At 43.5% G+C, this 21083-nt stretch overlaps 1 protein-coding gene across 1 annotated transcript in view; it reads right to left on the bottom strand.

The window, feature by feature from the left end:
- ITGA9 (integrin subunit alpha 9) overlaps positions 1-21083 on the bottom strand; it is a 694926-nt gene that overhangs the window by 122523 nt on the left and 551320 nt on the right. Inside the window, exon 19 of the mRNA XM_089682391.1 lies at positions 16035-16121. Within this exon, the coding sequence (XP_089538517.1) occupies positions 16035-16121 (87 nt within the window). The remainder of the gene's footprint in view (positions 1-16034; positions 16122-21083) is intronic.

Here is a 21083-nt window from a genome sequence, read left to right as displayed (position 1 = left end):
GGCACATGTTTGAGGCATGATTCATGGCGGATTTAGTCAGTTGTGTCAGGAACTGGTGGTTTGAAATCCAGACTAATCCACGCCTGATTCATTTTCACAAACGTGAGTCTCTCCACACTTTGGGTGGACAGTCGTGTCCTCCGCGGAGTTACAATACCTCCTGCCGCACTAAACACGCGCTCCGATGCCACGCTACTGGCCGGGCATGACAGCCTTTCAAGGGCAAATTCAGCTAGTTGGGGCCAAAGGTCAAGTTTCGTTGCCCAGTAGTCAAGGGGATTGTCTACCTCGGTTGGCAGGGTGCTGTCCAAGTACGCCCAAGCCTGTTGTTTGAGCTCCTGCTCCAGGTCCACCTGATGCTGCTGCTGCTGCTGCGGCTGGTTAGTAGTTTCCTCACTGCGCTGGTGAAGAAAGCTACTCATCATCGACTGCAGACTGAGGCAGCCACTGCTGGTGGAGCTGCCACTGCTCCTACCACCCCACCCCTCCCCTGCTGCCATGCCAGCGGAACGCGAGCGCACAGGGCCCACAGTGTCTGAGGATGGACGTTGGCGCACAAAGGCAGAGACCAACTGACTACATAGGTGGTTTTTATAGTACGTAATTTTGGCCTCCCTCTCAGCAGGTGTGAAAAAGGCCACCATTTTGGACCGGTAGCGAGGGTCCAACAAGGTGGACAGCCAAAAGTCATCCCTCTGTCTGATGGTTATTATTCGGCTGTCGCTACGCAAGCAACCGAGCATGCTATGGGCCATTTGTGCCAAGGAATGCGAGGGACTCCCTGCCTCCATCTCCACAGCATACTGCCACGGTGCGTCTGGGTCCTCTGTCTCCTCCTCCTCCTCCTCTACCAGATGCTCCTGCTCCTCCACTCCTGTCCGCTGAGTGGAAAAACCACCCATTTCACTCAATAATTCCTGAGCACAAATGTCCTCCTCTACCTCCTCCTCTTCTTCCTGTCCTGCCCCCACAGGGGTCATGTGGCGTTGAGATCTGTGCGCCACGTCTACCGCACCCTGACCAGCCATTGTTAACAGCATTTGTTCCAGGACGTGCAACAGAGGAATGACGTCGTTCATCCCATAGTCCTGCCGACTCACGAATAGCGTGGCCTCCTCAAAGGGCCTGAGCAAGCGGCAGGTGTCACGCATGAGCTGCCAATGGCTGACATCTAAGTTACACAGGGGAGTACCTTTATCCGCTTGTAACATCAGGAAATCGGTGATGGCCTTTCGCTGCTCGTAAAGGCGGTCTAACATGTGTAGGGTTGAATTCCACCTTGTTGCAACGTCGCAGATCAGGCGATGCTGTGGAATTCCGTTCTGCCGCTGCAGCTCAATGAGGGTGTTCTTTGCGGTGTAGGAATGGCTGAAATGCATGCACAGTTTACGTGACATTTTAAGGATGTCTTGCAGTGGGATGGTGGATTTTAGGAACCGCTTGACAACCAGATTGAACACGTGAGCCATGCATGGCGCATGGCACAACCTTCCTTGACGCAGAGCAGACACCATGTTCTTTCCGTTGTCAGTCAACATGGTTCCGATTTTTAGTTTGCGCGGAGACAGCCATCTGTCGATTTCTCTGTTCATTACACTCAGCAGTTCCTCCCCTGTGTGACTACATTCGCCAAGGCATACCAGGTGCAGCACAGCGTGACACCGTTGCGCCCTGCACATGTGATATGCCGGTCGGGTAATGGGACTTGGCACGGGGGTGGCGGCTGAGGACACGGCGGAAAAAGAGGTGGTAGAGGCGGACATGCTTGCTGGACCAAGGACGTGCAAACGTGGAGGCAAAAGCGTCGTGACCTGTCCAAGTTGCTGGTGCGGCTGTGCCGGCACCACGTTCACCCAGTGGGCCGTAAATGACATGTACTGTCCCTGACCGTAGTTACAGCTCCACACGTCGGCGGTGCCGTGCACTTTGGCAGAGACCGACATGCTCAAAGACTGGCCCACCATCTCTTCTACATGTGAATGCAGGGCTGGCACTGCCTTTTGGGCAAAGAAATGACGGCTTGGCACTCTCCACCGCGGCGCGGCACAAGCCATCATTTCTCGGAAAGGTGCTGAGTCCACCAGTTGGAAAGGGAGGGACTGCAGCACCAGCAACTTGGACAGGAGGACGTTCAGCTTTTGCACCGTCGGGTGCGTGCTCGCAAACTGTTGTCTCTTGGATACGGATTCCAAGAAAGACTGTTGACGGAATCCGAGAAGAGGAGTAGCAGGAGAAGGAGCATCTGAACGAGCGGAAGATGCCAATGAGCGACAACTCCCCTCAGCAGAGGTGTTGGAGCCTTGACTGGCTGATAGAGGGCGATTGACGACGTCGGGTGACGGAGCAAGTAACGGAGCGGGTGATGGAGCGGGGGCTGGGGCAGGCAGAACCGCCGTATGTTTATCACGGTTTTCCCAGGCCACCGAATGGTGACGCTGCATATGCTGACGCAACGCTGTAGTCCCAACATGGGCCCCCTGGCCACGCTTGCATTTCTGGCCACATAGTCGACATACGGCTACGTTTACTTCCTCGGGCGGCTTGAGGAAAAATTGCCACACCACCGAGTAGGAAACTTTGCCCCCGCTACTCTTCACTGGCTGACTGCTACTTCCTCCGTGCGCACCGGCACCACTACTGGCCGTGGTGGTAGGCTGCAGTGGAGCTGGTGCTCTACTCCGTGGACGTTTGGCTCCACTGACACTGATGCGACCCTGCTGCTGTCTCCTGGGCAACCCACCGACTGTTTTGCTCGCTGCCAAGCTGCCACCCTCTTCTCCTGATGATGCGGAAGAAATTGCCTGATGACGACGAGGCTGCCAAGTGCGATCAACCTCCTCATCATCAAGTAGGGTCTCCGCCTCACTACTAGCCCCCTCGGCTGCGTCTGGGTCAGGAGACAGACCTGTCTCTAGACCGGCTACCGAGCCACTCTCCTCGCCAGTACTTGTTCGCTTGGCTGCTGAAAAGGCCGATGTCTCCCCCCGTTCCTGACCGCCCTCTGTTAGCTCTTCCTCACTGTACAGTGGGGCTGAGCCCACAGCATGCGATACTTCGCTTGGTGAGGGAACAGCAAAGGACAGGGGCAGGTAGAGGACACGTGATTTCAGTGGGCTTGGTCCCGGGCCATGCCAACTAACGGTTGTGTCTGACGTACCCACCGACCGTTGGCTGTAGGTGTCAGAGGTGACCTGGGAAGAGGAAGACGACCGAGCCAACCAATCAATGACGGCAGGGTTGTCGGTGGAGACACGACCGCTGGATGACACCGGGAGCACTGGCCTCTGGCTGCGAATACTGCTGCCTCGACCCCTTCCTCTGCTGCCACGTCTGCTCGCTCCTAAAACATTGCCTCCTCTGCCACTCCTCTGCATGTTGTCTGACATACTATTTAATTCAACGATTAGGTGTCCCTGAGTAACAATTCTCTGGCACTCAGTAACAATTCTGTCTGTCCCTGAGTATGAATTCTGTGGCCCTGAGTAACAATTCTGTGTCTGTGCGAGTAACAATTCTGTGTCTGTGCGAGTAACAATTCTGTGTCTGTGCAAGTAACAATTTTGTGTCTGTGCGAGTAACAATTCTCTGGCACTCAGTAACAATTCTGTCTGTCCCTGAGTAACAATTCTCTGGCACTCAGTAACAATTCTGTCTGTCCCTGAGTAACAATTCTCTGGCACTCAGTAACAATTCTGTCTGTCCCTGAGTATGAATTCTGTGGCCCTGAGTAACAATTCTGTGTCTGTGCGAGTAACAATTCTGTGTCTGTGCAAGTAACAATTTTGTGTCTGTGCGAGTAACAATTCTCTGGCACTCAGTAACAATTCTGTCTGTCCCTGAGTAACAATTCTCTGGCACTCAGTAACAATTCTGTCTGTCCCTGAGTATGAATTCTGTGGCCCTGAGTAACAATTCTGTGTCTGTGCGAGTAACAATTCTGTGTCTGTGCAAGTAACAATTTTGTGTCTGTGCGAGTAACAATTCTCTGGCACTCAGTAACAATTCTGTCTGTCCCTGAGTAACAATTCTCTGGCACTCAGTAACAATTCTGTCTGTCCCTGAGTAACAATTCTCTGGCACTCAGTAACAATTCTGTCTGTCCCTGAGTAACAATTCTCTGGCACTCAGTAACAATTCTGTGTCTGTGCGAGTAACAATTCTGTGTCTGTGCAAGTAACAATTTTGTGTCTGTGCGAGTAACAATTCTCTGGCACTCAGTAACAATTCTGTCTGTCCCTGAGTAACAATTCTCTGGCACTCAGTAACAATTCTGTCTGTCCCTGAGTAACAATTCTCTGGCACTCAGTAACAATTCTGTCTGTCCCTGAGTAACAATTCTCTGGCACTCAGTAACAATTCTGTGTCTGTGCGAGTAACAATTCTGTGTCTGTGCAAGTAACAATTTTGTGTCTGTGCGAGTAACAATTCTCTGGCACTCAGTAACAATTCTGTCTGTCCCTGAGTAACAATTCTCTGGCACTCAGTAACAATTCTGTCTGTCCCTGAGTAACAATTCTCTGGCACTCAGTAACAATTCTGTCTGTCCCTGAGTATGAATTCTGTGGCCCTGAGTAACAATTCTGTGTCTGTGCGAGTAACAATTCTGTGTCTGTGCAAGTAACAATTTTGTGTCTGTGCGAGTAACAATTCTCTGGCACTCAGTAACAATTCTGTCTGTCCCTGAGTAACAATTCTCTGGCACTCAGTAACAATTCTGTCTGTCCCTGAGTAACAATTCTCTGGCACTCAGTAACAATTCTGTCTGTCCCTGAGTAACAATTCTCTGGCACTCAGTAACAATTCTGTCTGTCCCTGAGTATGAATTCTGTGGCCCTGAGTAACAATTCTGTGTCTGTGCGAGTAACAATTCTGTGTCTGTGCAAGTAACAATTTTGTGTCTGTGCGAGTAACAATTCTCTGGCACTCAGTAACAATTCTGTCTGTCCCTGAGTAACAATTCTCTGGCACTCAGTAACAATTCTGTCTGTCCCTAAGTAACAATTCTCTGGCACTCAGTAACAATTCTGTCTGTCCCTGAGTATGAATTCTGTGGCCCTGAGTAACAATTATGTGTCTGTGCGAGTAACAATTCTGTGTCTGTGCAAGTAACAATTTTGTGTCTGTGCGAGTAACAATTCTCTGGCACTCAGTAACAATTCTGTCTGTCCCTGAGTAACAATTCTCTGGCACTCAGTAACAATTCTGTCTGTCCCTGAGTATGAATTCTGTGGCCCTGAGTAACAATTCTGTGTCTGTGCGAGTAACAATTCTGTGTCTGTGCAAGTAACAATTTTGTGTCTGTGCAAGTAACAATTCTCTGGCACTCAGTAACAATTCTGTCTGTCCCTGAGTAACAATTCTCTGGCACTCAGTAACAATTCTGTCTGTCCCTGAGTAACAATTCTCTGGCACTCAGTAACAATTCTGTCTGTCCCTGAGTATGAATTCTGTGGCCCTGAGTAACAATTCTGTGTCTGTGCGAGTAACAATTCTGTGTCTGTGCAAGTAACAATTTTGTGTCTGTGCGAGTAACAATTCTCTGGCACTCAGTAACAATTCTGTCTGTCCCTGAGTAACAATTCTCTGGCACTCAGTAACAATTCTGTCTGTCCCTGAGTAACAATTCTCTGGCACTCAGTAACAATTCTGTCTGTCCCTGAGTAACAATTCTCTGGCACTCAGTAACAATTCTGTCTGTCCCTGAGTATGAATTCTGTGGCCCTGAGTAACAATTCTGTGTCTGTGCGAGTAACAATTCTGTGTCTGTGCAAGTAACAATTTTGTGTCTGTGCAAGTAACAATTCTCTGGCACTCAGTAACAATTCTGTCTGTCCCTGAGTAACAATTCTCTGGCACTCAGTAACAATTCTGTCTGTCCCTGAGTAACAATTCTCTGGCACTCAGTAACAATTCTGTCTGTCCCTGAGTATGAATTCTGTGGCCCTGAGTAACAATTCTGTGTCTGTGCGAGTAACAAATCTTTGTCTGTGCAAGTAACAATTTTGTGTCTGTGCGAGTAACAATTCTCTGGCACTCAGTAACAATTCTGTCTGTCCCTGAGTAACAATTCTCTGGCACTCAGTAACAATTCTGTCTGTCCCTGAGTAACAATTCTCTGGCACTCAGTAACAATTCTGTCTGTCCCTGAGTAACAATTCTCTGGCACTCAGTAACAATTCTGTCTGTCCCTGAGTATGAATTCTGTGGCCCTGAGTAACAATTCTGTGTCTGTGCGAGTAACAATTCTGTGTCTGTGCAAGTAACAATTTTGTGTCTGTGCAAGTAACAATTCTCTGGCACTCAGTAACAATTCTGTCTGTCCCTGAGTAACAATTCTCTGGCACTCAGTAACAATTCTGTCTGTCCCTGAGTAACAATTCTCTGGCACTCAGTAACAATTCTGTCTGTCCCTGAGTATGAATTCTGTGGCCCTGAGTAACAATTCTGTGTCTGTGCGAGTAACAATTCTGTGTCTGTGCAAGTAACAATTTTGTGTCTGTGCGAGTAACAATTCTCTGGCACTCAGTAACAATTCTGTCTGTCCCTGAGTAACAATTCTCTGGCACTCAGTAACAATTCTGTCTGTCCCTGAGTAACAATTCTCTGGCACTCAGTAACAATTCTGTCTGTCCCTGAGTAACAATTCTCTGGCACTCAGTAATAATTCTGTCTGTCCCTGAGTAACAATTCTCTGGCACTCAGTAACAATTCTGTCTGTCCCTGAGTAACAATTCTCTGGCACTCAGTAACAATTCTGTCTGTCCCTGAGTAAAAATTCTGTGGCCCTAATAACGTTTCTGTGGCCCTAAGTAACAATTCTCTGGCACTGAGTAACAATTCTGTCTGTCCCTGAGTATGAATTCTGTGGCCCTAACTAGCGTTTCTTTGTCCCTAAATAACGATTCTGTGGCCCTCATTAACAAGTCTGTGTCCCTGAGTAATGGTTCTCTGTCCCTAAGTAACTTCTCTCTGTCCCCAATTCTCGTTTCTGTGGCCCTAACTCTGTCCCTGTCCCTAGTACAGAGCGGTCTGCCTCTGTTCAATGACTGCAGGCAAATGAAGATTTCCAAAATGGCCGCTATATATACCTCGACCATTACACAGTGCTGGCTGGCTGGCTGCTGATTGGCTAATGCGATCACATGTCGTTGAGGAATGCATTATGGGGCAGCGCGCCTTGTCTGCGCGCCTTCCCCGACATCCCCGCTCCGTCGCCGCACATGTCAGCCGCCATTTTCGGAAAAATTTCGATTCGCGCGTCCGAATTAGGCTGTTTTTCGGATTCGGCACGAATCGAAATTTTTCCGATATTCGACTCGAATTCCACTTCGGATACTTCGATTCGCTCATCTCTAGCTATAACTTTCACACAAAGCAATCAATATACACTTATTGGGGGTTTTTTTTACCAAAAACATGGAGCAGAATACATTTTGGCCTAAATTTATAACCAACTTTGAGTTTACTATATATTTGTCACGACCCTGAGGAAGTCACGAGAGCAAGTGACGTAGCGTGTAGGTACGCCGATACGCAGCTTCCGGTTTTTGAAGCGGCGCACTTCCGGTACGGGATGCCATCTTGAAAACTCCCAGGAAGTACCACATGAATGCAGTTTACCCACACAGGGGAGAGGAAGAGGCTGTATTGTAATGTGAGTAACTTCTTTTTATAAATAAATGAACTGCAAGTTTGATTTACTACACTATGGAGGATCTCTTTCTTTGCTCACTATGCGAATGAGACTTCACAAAAAATCTGCTTAGAGGACCTTAAAGGTCACGGAGGAGAAAGTTTGGAGGAGGCATAATAGGAGAACTACTTGGGAAGGAGATTTACCAGACGGGATTGTTGAGGATCCAGGGTGATCCTGAAGGCTCTCTGGCCCTTAGAGGGCCGCAGAAAGGAGGTGTAAGGGACCGCCTGACAGCACCTCTATCAATCCCCTGGCAGAGCCTCCCCAGAGTGCGGAGTCTAAGCACCGGAGCACTTGTTCACCAGGGCCCCGGATGGTGGAGATGGACTTGGAGCGCTCCGGTACCAGGTCGCAGCTGCTAGGTATCTCCAACAGGGGTAGAGGAGTCTGACAGGAGCTCCAGGGGGCTAAGAGTCTGATGTGAGGGAGCCTAGTGATCCCTGCGGGATGGATGAGCTAAATCAGAGTCATACAAGCCGGGTCGGTAACTAGCGGGTCAGTGAGGTACAAAACGGTAGGCAAAGGATAGTCGGGTCACACGCAGGGTCAATACCAAAAGATCAGATTTAAAGGGGAACATCCAGGAGCAGAGTCAGGCAGGCCAAGGGTCAGGACAGAAGAAGGCAGCAAGGTCAAACAATCCAGATCAAGATACTCAAAACACAGGTAACAGGATACAAAGACCATTCAGCAACAAGTGTTTGTGCAGAGCTGGCTTAAATAGCCCGCCCTGCACCTGACAGGCGCAGCCTAGGTCCTAGTGCCTGCCCAGTACTGTCAAGATGACGGGTGCGCCTGGGTCCTAGTGCCCTGCCAACTACACGTCTTGGCAGACACCTACGCCTGTGTAGACCCATGCATCGCGATGGTCCCTGACAGGAGGTGAGGAGGCACTGCAGCTAGAGTGGAAAAGTGTGTTGGCACTTACACGATTGAGCACCAATTGCACATTGCATGTGTATGTCCTATCACTTATTCAAATACTGGATTTATATATTTATGTGTTCATTTATGAGATTTGAAGTGGCACTATCACATGATACATGTTTTAATATTGTTGAGTTATTTGTTGGCACGTGTGTAGGGCACGAAGATGAATTTGTCACTTTAAGATATGTCATATTTTTTACATTCAATTTTTTATGCTTTCAATCACTATTCACATGTAGGTGTGTTTGGCTTGTTTAGCCCATGAATTATAATTTATGGTGATTTAGTTTATTAGCGCTGCACTAATATTTATATATATATATTGTGTATATGATTGCTACACAAGACATATTTTAATTTAATGTTATTACAAATGACCTTTCCTTTTCAAACTGCAGCAGCTGTACATTTCTGTAACATTAAATACAATATGGCAACCTGCAGGCCTTTTGTACTGCTTTTGGGATCGACTCACTGATTTTCCATGACTCTACACTAAGATTCAAGTCAATTTTTAGGCATCTTCTGCAATAGGAACTTCAGTTTTTGTGAGATACTCCTGAAGATTTAATCTATAGATAGACAGAGCCTTCAGCTCTTCTTCTCAGAAGACACTAAACGCTCCTAAACGCTACTAAAGCTCTCCTAACAGCTTTTTTTACATGCACTGGAAAAAATGCTAATAAAACAATTAATCCAGCGTTTTTTGAGCTAGTGTGCATGGAGCGTTACACAGGATTAATCTCATCATTTAGAACAGTTTAAACAAAGGTATACTAGTTTTATTATACAGATATCTAAAGATTTGTACTGTGTGGCCTGTACGAAAAATAAAAGGTCTTGTCTGCTTCCAGTTCCTACATTCACCACTCACTCCACTCATTCCTATGGCTGGGTCCTGCCATTCAGAGAAGTATGGCCCCAACCAAAGGAATAAATAATAAATACTGTAAATATGGATGCAGGGGGTAATCTTTGTGAAAAGGCTGAGTGGTTCCGGGTAGGGCTCTACACTGACGTTCTCAGGAGCGGGGCTGAAGAAAATGAGCTATATGGCTTCCCACATAGCTATATGGGGGGTTAAATGTCCTTTAAAATTTAGCATAGGGGAAAATTTGTACAACTGCAAAAGCACATTCTATGAAATGACACAAGTTCTCTAGTCCCTTAACCACTTGCCGTCCGCCTGCTGTTTATAAACGGCAGGACGGTGGCACTCCAGGGGTGGGTTGCCGTTCATAAACGGCACCCGCCGTTTCTAGCTGTGCGCGCTCCCGCGATCCGGTGCCGTTGTGTCCTCCGGACACAGTGAAACACTGATCATCGGACGGGACCTCTGTACGAGGTCCCGATCATGTGATCACTGATTGGCCAATCAGTGATCACATGCAAAGTAGTAAGCAAGATGTCACTTGTGACATCATTGCTTACTACGTGTGAAATCTTTGAATGATCACAGAGGTCACATGGTACCAGGCTATTCACAACAGCCTTGTACCATGTGACAAGCTGTGACCAATGACAGCTCACTCAGTATTTCTCAATGACTGCAAGAATGCAGACAGAGAGAAAGAGAAATGATTGCTTTTACATCCTCTATGGGTGTAAAAGCAATCACTGTAAAAAAAAAAAAAAAAAAAAATCTTCATCACCCCCCACAAGTAGTACAGTGTCACCATGGTGACACTGTACTGCTAGGGTGACAGTATGTAAAAAAAAAACCCATAAATAATAATATAAAAAAATAAAATAAAAATGTAAAAAAAATGTTTAAAAATTATAATTTTTGGTTATAAACTAATTTGGCTCATTTTTTTTTATTAAAAATATAACGGAATACATTTTGGCCAAGATTTATGATGAAAGATTACTTATTTGCAATGTTTTATAAGAAAAACACTTTTTTTCAAAATTTTTGGACTTTTTCATTTACATAGCAAAAAAAATAAAAATCCCAGCGGTGAATAAATACCACCAAAATAAAGCTTTATCTGTCTCAAAAAAATGGTAAAAAATTCATATGGGTACAGTATTGCATGACGGCGCAATTGTCATTCAAAGTGTGATAGCGCTGAAAACTGAAAACTGCCCTGGTCAGGAAGGGGGTAAAAGTGTCCGGAGAGGAAGTGGTTAATGAATACTTTTGCATGTATGTTTTTTTTTTAATCCCTATCTGTATGGAGACTGGAAACATTCATGGTAAACTTTCATCTAATGTCACTTTGAAAACAATCTCAAGACATCAAGCACAGTGCAGAGACCTTTTTGTGAACTCCGTAGGAAACTGGAAAAAATAATGAATTCTACAGCTGCTTTATCCTCCTCCCACATAATAGCCAAATTATGAAAGAAACTAAGATTTCCATGTGTTTTGATGAATTGCTCACTTTTCTGTGTAAGGTTCAGCCTTGAGTTTTCATGGGCCATTAATTAAAATAATCACAATATAACATACTGTTAATTATTCAGGTATACTGAGTTATCGTTTTTCTGTAAAGAATGTAATAAGGATTCAAAACATTTGTTGTGTGTACACATAAATATCAAATATTTGTTAATAATACAATTGGAATGTACACAGCTTGCTGAATACTCCTCCGCAAAGACATACCTAAAATAAAATGATTTTTTTGGTAGGTGATGCCTAACTGCACTTTTGCATTGTTCCTGCTTTTCTGCATTAGAAAATTAGCTCTCTCTGTCTGAACTGCAAAGCAACCATGGAGTGTGATATTTTCATTGCTCATACATTTTTATAAACCATTTTATTTATATGCAGGATGTTGCATATTGTATATCTCTGGTTGGTACTAACTAAACCTTAAAACCCAATTAACCTCCCTAGCGGTCTGATTATCTCCGATTTTTGGTGCTGAAAGCGGTACATTTTTTTGCATGGAAATATGTAGTTTGTTATTGTAGGCCTGTAATTTTTAGGAATAACTCACTGAAATCTGTCCGAACAAGAGTCTAGTAAACATCCCGGGGAGGATAAAACTTGAAACACGAAATCATAAATTATAATTTAATAAATAATCATAAAAAATAATAATATAATAATCATAAATTTAATTCAATAATATAATCAAACCAAAAACACTGAAATTTGAAATAGAGCGCCAAGTTCGCACATCGCTGAGCAAAGTCGCAAAATCGTTTTCAGTGTCTGATGACGAATTTCCCCCACGAATCATTATCACTCAATTCTGCAAGTGCTTCTGATTTACTATCGCTGTTCTCTAGCCGGTCTAAAACCGATTTTGACATAAAGGGACGCTTTTTGGACGCCATGGACTTTTCTAAGTTTCCAGGCAGAAAGAACAGTCAAAATGCAGGCAGGGCGCAGGACAAAGCACTCGGGACAAAATGTATGTGAAATGGGTTGATACAGCAATGTTTTACTATGTAATAATCATTTTTAAAAAAATTTCATTTTTTAAAATTTTCAAATTTGCGCCGTACGTCCCGACGTCACAGGGACCGGAACACAGAAGCCGGATGCCGGCATCGGCCAGAGGAGGTGGCCGAGGGACGCTGCAGGGGACACATCGCGGGAGCGCAGGACAAGGTAAGCTCTGCAGGGACTCCCAGAGCAACGCCGCATGGTAAGCCCGAGTGTAGCTCGGGGTCACCGCTTTTGATACTGAAACTCTACTCCGAGCTACACTCGGGAATACCGCCAGGGAGGTTAAAGAGGAATTCCAGGTATGGATAATTTATACATAGACACATTGGGGATGATTTACTAAAGGCAAATGGAATAAATTACATTTATTATTATTATATATTTTTTTTTATGATTATTTATTAAATTATAATTTATGATTTCGTGTTTCAAGTTTTATCATCCCCGGGATGTTTACTAGACTCTTGTTCGGACAGATTTCAGTGAGTTATTCCTAAATTACAGGCCTACAATAAAAAAAATACATATTGCCATGCAAAAAAATGTACCGCTTTCAGCACCAAAAATCTGAAATAATCAGACCGCCGGGGAGGTTAATACAAATGGAATAAACTACCATTCTATGATACAATGCTGGTATCTAATAATTTCTGCTGGTCTGGGGGGGGGTATATACTGCTGAGTCACATCATATGAAGGGTGTTGAGTTAGCAGAATTGTTGTGCATAACAAATGCACACAATTGAGAGGTCCCCAGGTTTACAAGCGTATGAACTATAGACTGATACTTTGGTACAATAGATACTTTTCATAACCATGTCAGTCCCAGAGCCTCCCCTCTTCTCTTTCCCATGCAAAGTTTTGCCTGTTTTGTGCCAATAACTATCTGCAAGTGTAGTTTATTTTGATATATTAAACCTTTTTGTTGGGGAAAGAGAAGGTTTCAGTTTTGAAACAGATTTGGTACAACATTGTACAAAATTGCAGATTTGCAGTTATAATTCTTGAAAGCATTACATACACTTGTGTGAGAGTGTGTCTGGTCATGCAAAAAGTAAAAATGTCATCCAGATGATCTGACATATTTGTTTTACTTTTTGTTGCTGTAAGAGGAGGACACAAAGGGCTGTTTCTGCTCGGTTATTAGATGGTCACTGGAGCTCAGAGAAATCATGGTGAGGTCAGAGATGATGTAATTGGGATTTCCAATTACATCCTCTGAATGAAGAATTGCAGAATTTGAAGCCAAGGAGTGGACCCCCATGGTTTACCCACCCCTTCCTCCCCTTGTCCATTACTGAAGATCATGGCTTACACAGTAGTATCACAGAAAATAGAACTAGAATTTTTAGCATCCTATGATGCCATTTGGAAGAAATTTAAAAAATATTACATGTAACGTCTCTGGACCCAGCTAAATTAAAAAAAAGTACTTCCTGGATTTCCATTTTAGGTAACTACACGGGAGTAACCCAGCTTATTTTACATTTGATCTGTCAATTTAAATAAATTACTTTAGTTTTAACAAACTAGGGCAAAGGAAAAGCATGTTTTAGCTTTTACTCTCTTATATGCATGAAAGTGATACTATTTTTTTTTTGTTTAATTAAAAAAAGAGGTTATACTTACATGCTCTGTGCAATGATATTAAACAGAAAAAAGTCACTTACCTTCTCCTCTGGCAGTCCCCGCTGGCGATGTCCACTCCTAACTCCTTTGGCTGCCTCCTGTAGCAAACTAGGTGCTATGAAGTCACTCATGTGTGAGCGCTCCAGAGCCACGCTGCCTGCATCCACAGACACACACACAGCGCCAGTAAGCAACATTCCTCATTCCCTTCTCATGGGAGTTTGTCTGACAGAAAAAGGAGCCTATGGCTCTGCTGCCCTTCGTTTCACTAAGGGCGGGAAGTGAGAGGATGGTGCTCTAGATGGAGGCAGCACTTCAGCAATGACATGGAGCCAGGTAAGTGTTTGGGGACAGGGATGTAGGATTTTTTTACCTTAGTGCAGAGAATGCATTAGGTGAAAAACTTGTAGACTGTAGAACATCTTTCAAGAGGAGGTCTAGGTCCCCCAAAAAATTTAAAGTCATCAGTTAAAAATCCTGTGTCAGTAACCTGGCTATGACCAGAGACGTGTGGACTGACAAAGGGAATACCAGGCTTCAGGAGTAATGAAAATAATACCATTTATTTGTGAGACACAGTAACAACGCACAGTGCAACAACCACAACTCAATAACAAACCCTACACCCAATACAAACACAGAAAGCAACAAGAGTAGTCTGGCCAGCCGGGGTCATACACAGGAGATCAACCATGGGATGCAGGGGAAGACGGGACACAGAGCAGGTAGCGGGGGCTCAAGGAAAACACCAAGGCACTGATCACAGGCCTGGTTGCTGTTTAAATACACCTCCTGCAATCAGCCTCAGGTGATAGCTTGATTGCAGGTGAGATCCTGGCTGCTGAATGGCACTCTCTGGTAGGGACTGGTACTGCAGCCCACAGAGCAGGTGAACCCCAGCACCACCAGCGGTGAGCCCTTTCCTGACATACTGTAGCTGCTGACTTCTAATACTGTATAAGGACACCTACCTGTCTTAGGGTCCAGAGCCGCCCTCACCTGGCCTAGTTCTTCACTAGCCTCCGGGTAAACGACACTGGCATAGCAGGTAAGGGAAACCGGAAGTGAAGCCTTGCAAATGGCCCCGTAGTCTTCTGGGACCTGTGAAGTGTCCCAGAAGACTGCGGAGGGAAAGAGGGGGCCGAATTTCCGGCTCAGTTTGCTTGCGTGGCCCCTTGTATGCCTGGATAGTAGGAGCAGTGGGAGTGACTGTATATAGTAGAACCAATCTCTCCATGTTCCTCCTGCAGCTGCAGAATGCCTGCGGGAGAAGAGAAGCGGGCATTCAATGGCTGCAGGAGGAACATGAAGAAATAGATTCCTCTATATGCAGCTGCTCCCGCTTTCCTCCTATCAAGCTTCTTTTGGCTGTACCTGAGCTGAGACAGTTAGCGCTCACAGTTCCCCCCCACCCTTCATGGACTGGACAGGAGAGAGAGCTGCTTCTGCTCCTCCTCCTGCCCCTCCCTCTGCTCCTGTGTCTGCCCCGCCCATGCTGTGTGAGCAGGAAGTGTGAAGCCCAGGCAGAAGAGGAAAGGAGTAGCCTTCCGATAAACTCTCCCCTCCCTTTTCTCCCCTGCCTCCCAGTGAGTACTGTAATGTATGAGGGACTCCTTCCTTCCTTCCTTTCTTTTTTCTTTCTTCCATCCTTGTTTCCTTCCCTTTTTTTTCTTTCTCTCCTTCCTTCCCTAACTTTCATCTCTTCCCTTCCTTTTTTATTTTCTTTATTCTTATTTTTTCTTTCCTTCCTTCCTTCCCTCCCTCCCTTCTTTCCTTTCCTTCTTTTATTCTTTTTTAGACCCTTGATATCTCACCTAAACCCCCCAACGGGGCTCCTAAAAAAAATAATATTTAAAAACAAAATTAAAAAACAACTGACACCAGTGGCGGAATTACCACAGTCACAAAGGTCGCACTTTCAACCGGGCCCTGGCATTCTGCAGCTGGGCTTGGTGGGAAGGACCCCAGCCAGGGGTCAGGGGGGCCTTTCATGGTTTTTGCATTGGGCCCTGAAGGTTCTAGTTATGTCACTGGTAGCAGGTACCTTTAAAAATCAGGTACTCGCTTCCCAAAAAAGTGGCAAATATGGCAGTGGAGGGAGGAAGCAGAGTTTCCCCTTTTGGGTGGAGCTCCACTTTAAGTAAGTAGTCATGCTTTTATTTTATCTTTTTTTTTTACATTTGCTTTTAACTGTAACCAAGTTGGTTGCTATGCACAAGGTTTTTCAAATCTCCATATTCTGATATAATTAATTATATATAACAGCATATTACTGGTATTTTTGAGAGGCTAAAAAAAGCTTTGGAATGAACTACACTCTCTGAGACCTGCTAGAATGATCAGAGAGCTGAACTGTAGGTCAAGGCGCCTTACCTTAGTCCTGGACCTCATGAATGGAAAGCTCACACTGCACTTGAGATAGTCTTCATCCAGCAATTCACAGGCAATGCCCTGCTCCGCCTAAGACGAGAAAATGACAAAAATATGAAAACTGTGTAAACACACAACAGGGCTATTGTTTTTAACTATAATATTTTCACATAATTGCTGATTTTTGTAGATGTAGATGAAGCTGGTTTAGATAACTTCAAGGGATTTCTGTGTGACTTTCAGGTTTGTCAGTTTTTTTAAACATTATTTTTACATTTTTATTTTATTTTTTTATATTATTTTTTTTTACATACTGTCACCCTAGCAGTACAGTGTCACCATGGTGACACTGTACTACTTGTGGGGGGTGATGAAGATTTTTTTTTTTTTTACACTGATTGCTTTTACACCCATATAGGATGTAAAAGCAATCATTTCTCTTTCTCTCTGTCTGCATTCTTGCATCCACTGAGAACTACTGAGTGAGCTGTGATTGGTAACAGCTTGTCACATGGTACAAGGCTGTTGTGAATAGCCTTGTACCATGTGACCTCTGTGATCATTCACAGATTTCACAGGTAGTAAGCAATGATATCACAAGACATCATTGCTTACTACTTTGCATGTGATCACTGATTGGCCAATCAGTGATCACATGATCGGGACCTCGTACAGAGGTCCCGTCCGACGATCGGTGTCTCACTGTGTCCGGAGGACACAGCAGGCACCGGATCACGGTGCTGCGTGCTCCCAGGGAGCGCACACAAGCAGGGTGCAGGGAGGCCATTTATAAACGGCCACCCGACCCTGCACTGCCACCATCCGGCCATTTATATAGAACGGCGGGAAGTGGTTAAAATTGTAAAAGTATATTCTAAAGAATTAAATTGTATTAAATTTAAAAAATTTAGAATATTAAATTCACTCAGAATTGGAGTTGCAGTCCATACTCTCAATTTTCCCATGAATGCAAGATGAAATCTTTTTGGTCGCTGTTGCTACATCTCCAACTTTTTGCTGGTTTTCTTTTCCCCATTTTAATGAATCCACTTTAAAATGATTGTTTCTGCTGGGTGTAATTTTCCATATCTGTTCATATTTGTTACGTATAGACAGGGGCAGACTGACAACTCATGGGGCCCCCGGGCAATAGGGGATCATGGGGCCCCTGTGTCCTTGCCCAAACTCAAAAAATCCTATGAAAAAGGTACCAGGGGCATCTCATGGGGCCCCCTACTGACCCCGGGCCCTTGGGCAGTGCCCGAGTTTCCAAATGATCAGTCCGCCCCTGCGTAAAGATGTTGCACAGCCACATCTTGTCCTGTATGCATGATGTGATTCTCGGTATCTTTTATTATGTTTGTAAGAACAATGCATTGTACTTGTATCCTGTAAGTTTTTTATCACCTTTCCTTATTTGCCAAGTGCATTGCACTATTTCACGTTTGCTATACATTTTACAACTTTTTCTGGTCACTTTTTCAGTCCTAATGAGTGCCGGAAACACACTCTAGCATGTATATCTACACAGGTAGAAAGTCACTTTTATCTAAACACCATGTATTGTGCCAAGGCTGATGTTGATTGTCCCATAACAGGATGGGAGATGTCAAAGTTGTGGAACCACCCTATTCTAGTTAAATAAGCCCAATTTCATGGTATCAAAGAACTTGCATAGGTGTTTAACTTTTATTTTTGTTTACAAACTGTTTATTTGAAAAGGTTTGTATAGTAAAGTATACGTTACAACAGATGGGCCATGACATAAGTCATATGCAATGTAATATCAAAAAGCATAACAAAATATCTTTGTACAAAGAGATACAATGTACATTTTGTATAACAAAAACTCTGAAATCAGTTTAAGTCACTAATACAGTGTATAATGTAATACTGGTATGAAGAATCACTGATATACTACTGACTTATCAAAAAATGAAACGATTAAAAAAAAGGGAACTAAAGAAACAAACAAATTGAGGTCTTAAATCACTGAGTGTTTTTCTGATACAGAGCCAGGGGGCCCATTTTGCATTGAATATACTCATGGTTTCAGAGGTCATATGGAAAATTCTCTTAGACGGCATAACACAGTCAACTCTATCCACAATATGTGAAAAGGGAACCAAAAGGCTTTTCCAATTAAAGGCTATGGACCACTGTGTGGCGACACAGATAGTGTGTGAGGCAAGCCCAGAATTGGTGCAAATAATAAACATATCGATGGAGAGAGATTGATGGGGCCAGATGCCAAACAAAAGGCTAAGGAAGATATTCTAAGGCATATCGGTTTCAATATTTTGCAATTCCAAAACATATGGAAGAAAGAGCCCACCGCTGAGCAGCCTCTAAAACTTTCCGAAGAATCCACATACATATGAATTTTAGAAGGAGTATAATACCAACAAGTTATTACTTTCATAGCAGTTTCCCTAGTGGAAATAAAACGAGTGCATTTTCGGAGATTCAGTAGTCTGTTAGACCATTCCACTAAAGAGTATTGGGCACCACATTCCTGTTCCCACTGTAACAAGTAAGAAAGTTTATCCGGAATAGGTGATGTTGGTATAACTTTGTAGATAGTCGATATAATACCCTTACCTCTAGGAGAAGATTTACATATCCTTTTAAAAATAGTCATATCCTTTGAGGCTGATAAGGAAAAATTTGTGGCAAAAAATTGTCTAATTTGTTGATATCTATGTAGTTCTCTATGGGGGATATTTTTAAGAGAATGAAGATTTGAAAATGAAATAAAACCTGAACTAGATTGTAATGAGAATAATGTAGTCAATTTATTGATTTTCCACCATATAACATTTTTTGGAGAAGAGAATGTGGTACCCAATTTAGGATCTCCCAAAAAGGAAATCAACGGAGAAAACAGAGATCAAGTTAACCTCCCTAGTGCTATGATTATTTCTGATTTTTTTTGTGCTGAAAGCGGTACCATTATTTTGCATGGAAATATGTAGTTTTTTTATTGTAGGCTGTAATATTTAGGAATAAGTCACTGAAATCTGTCCGAACAAGAGTCTATTAAACATCCCGGGTAGGATAAAATTTGAAACACGAAATCATAAATTATAGTTTAATAAATAATCATAAAAAATAATAATATAATAATAATAAATTTAATTCAATAATATAATCAAACTGAAAACACTGAAATTTGAAATAGAGCGCCAAGTTCGCACATCGCTGAGCAAAGTCGCAAAATTGTTTTCAGTGTCTGATGACGAATTTCTCCACGAATCATTATCACTCAATTCTGCAAGTGGTTCTGATTTACTATCGCTGTTCTCTAGCTGATCTAAAACCGCTTTTGACCTAAAGGGACACTTTTTGGACGCCGTGGACTTTTCTAAGTTTCCAGGCAGAAAGAACAGTCAAAATGCAGGCAGGGCGCCGGACAAAGCACTCGGGACAAAATGTATGTGAAATGGGTTGAAACAGCAATGTTTTACTATGTAAAATCGTTTTGAAAAAAATTACTTTTTTTTAAATTTTCAAATTTCCCGCCGCCGGCAGCACCCGTACGTCCCCGACGTCACAGGGACCAGAACACAGAAGCCGGATGCCGACATCGGCCAGAGGAGATGGCCGGGGACACTGCAGGGGACACATTGCGGGAGCGAAGGACAAGGTAAGTGCTGCAGGGACTCCCTATGCAGCGCCGCATGGTAAGCCCGAGTGTAGCTCGGGGTTACCATTTTTGGTACTGACATTTTACCCCGAGCTACACTCGGGAATACCGCCAGGGAGGTTAAATTTGTTTTTGTGTGAGTTCCATGGATGCATAGATTGTGCAACCAGAGAGTTATATAGGGCAATCATTGTATGAGATATACTAGATGCCCAAAGCAAACCAGGCAGATAAAATGGATAAATTGACCCTGATTCAAATCTAATCCAGGGGACCTTAGAGTGGTGGATATCCCATTGTGCCAATTAAGCAATCTGGTGGCAAGATAATATGAACATAAATGTGGAACTCCTAACCAGCCAGAGGATTGTGAGTTATAAAGCGTTGTTTTAGAGAATCTTGGACCAAGCCATATAAATATATTTATCTCCCTTTGAATGCTATCTAGAAATGCTTTAGAGATTTTTATTGGGAGGGCTCTAAAGGTACAATAGTTTAGGAAGTATACTCATTTTAATGGCTGTCACTCTGCCCAAAAATGATACAGGGAATGTTTTCCAGAGTTTAAGAAGATTCGTAATTTTTGTATGAGTAGTATGGAAATTGTAATGGAATAGTTCACTAAAAGAGTGGGTCAAACCAATGCCTAAATAGGGAATCGAAACTTTAGACCATTGAAATGGGAAATAGATTTTAAGTCTGTCTCTCAAAAGAGGAGATATATTAAATGTTACTGCGTTAGATTTAGAGAGATTGACCTGTAGACCTGAAAGGGAGGAGAATTTATTAAGGGTAGATAGAAGGTTTGGTAAAGAGAGTAATGGTTTAGTGATAAATAGTAGGGCATCATCTGCATATAAGCAAAGTTTAAATTCTTGAAAACCGTTAGAATATCCTGCAATGTCTGGAAGTTTGTTGACTGCTTTAGCAAGAGGCTCCATCGCCAAGGCGAAAATTAGGGGTGAAAGAGGACACCCCTGATGAGTGCCTCTACCCACAGAAAAAAATTCTGAGTTATAACCTAGAATTTTGATCCTTGTTTTAGGGGAGTGATATAACTTTTGAAAGCCTTGATTAAATTCACCAACCAAACCAAATTGATGAAGCAGAGTATTAAGAGAGGGCCAAGTCATGCTATCAAAAGCTTTGTGGATGTCTGAACCTAATATAACCACCTCTTTAGAGTTTAGATTGGCATCTTGTATGACATTGGTAGCCAGCCTAATATTGTCCGTAATTAGCCTGTTCGGAAAAATTATGATTGATCTGGTGAGATAATAGATGGAATAATGGAGGCCAATCTGTCAGCTAGAATTCTACTAAATATTATAAGATTATTATTATTAATTACAGAGATTGGCCTGTAATTTTGAGGATAAAGATGGTCTTTTTTAGGCTTAGGTAAC

This window comes from Staurois parvus, unplaced genomic scaffold, assembly GCF_062004578.1.
Source record: "Staurois parvus isolate SC_StPar_1 unplaced genomic scaffold, SC_StPar_1.0 ptg000288l, whole genome shotgun sequence".
NCBI lineage: Eukaryota > Metazoa > Chordata > Amphibia > Anura > Ranidae > Staurois > Staurois parvus.
The sequence above is the reverse complement of the archived record's forward strand: the minus strand, read 5'-3'. Positions and strand labels throughout refer to the sequence as shown.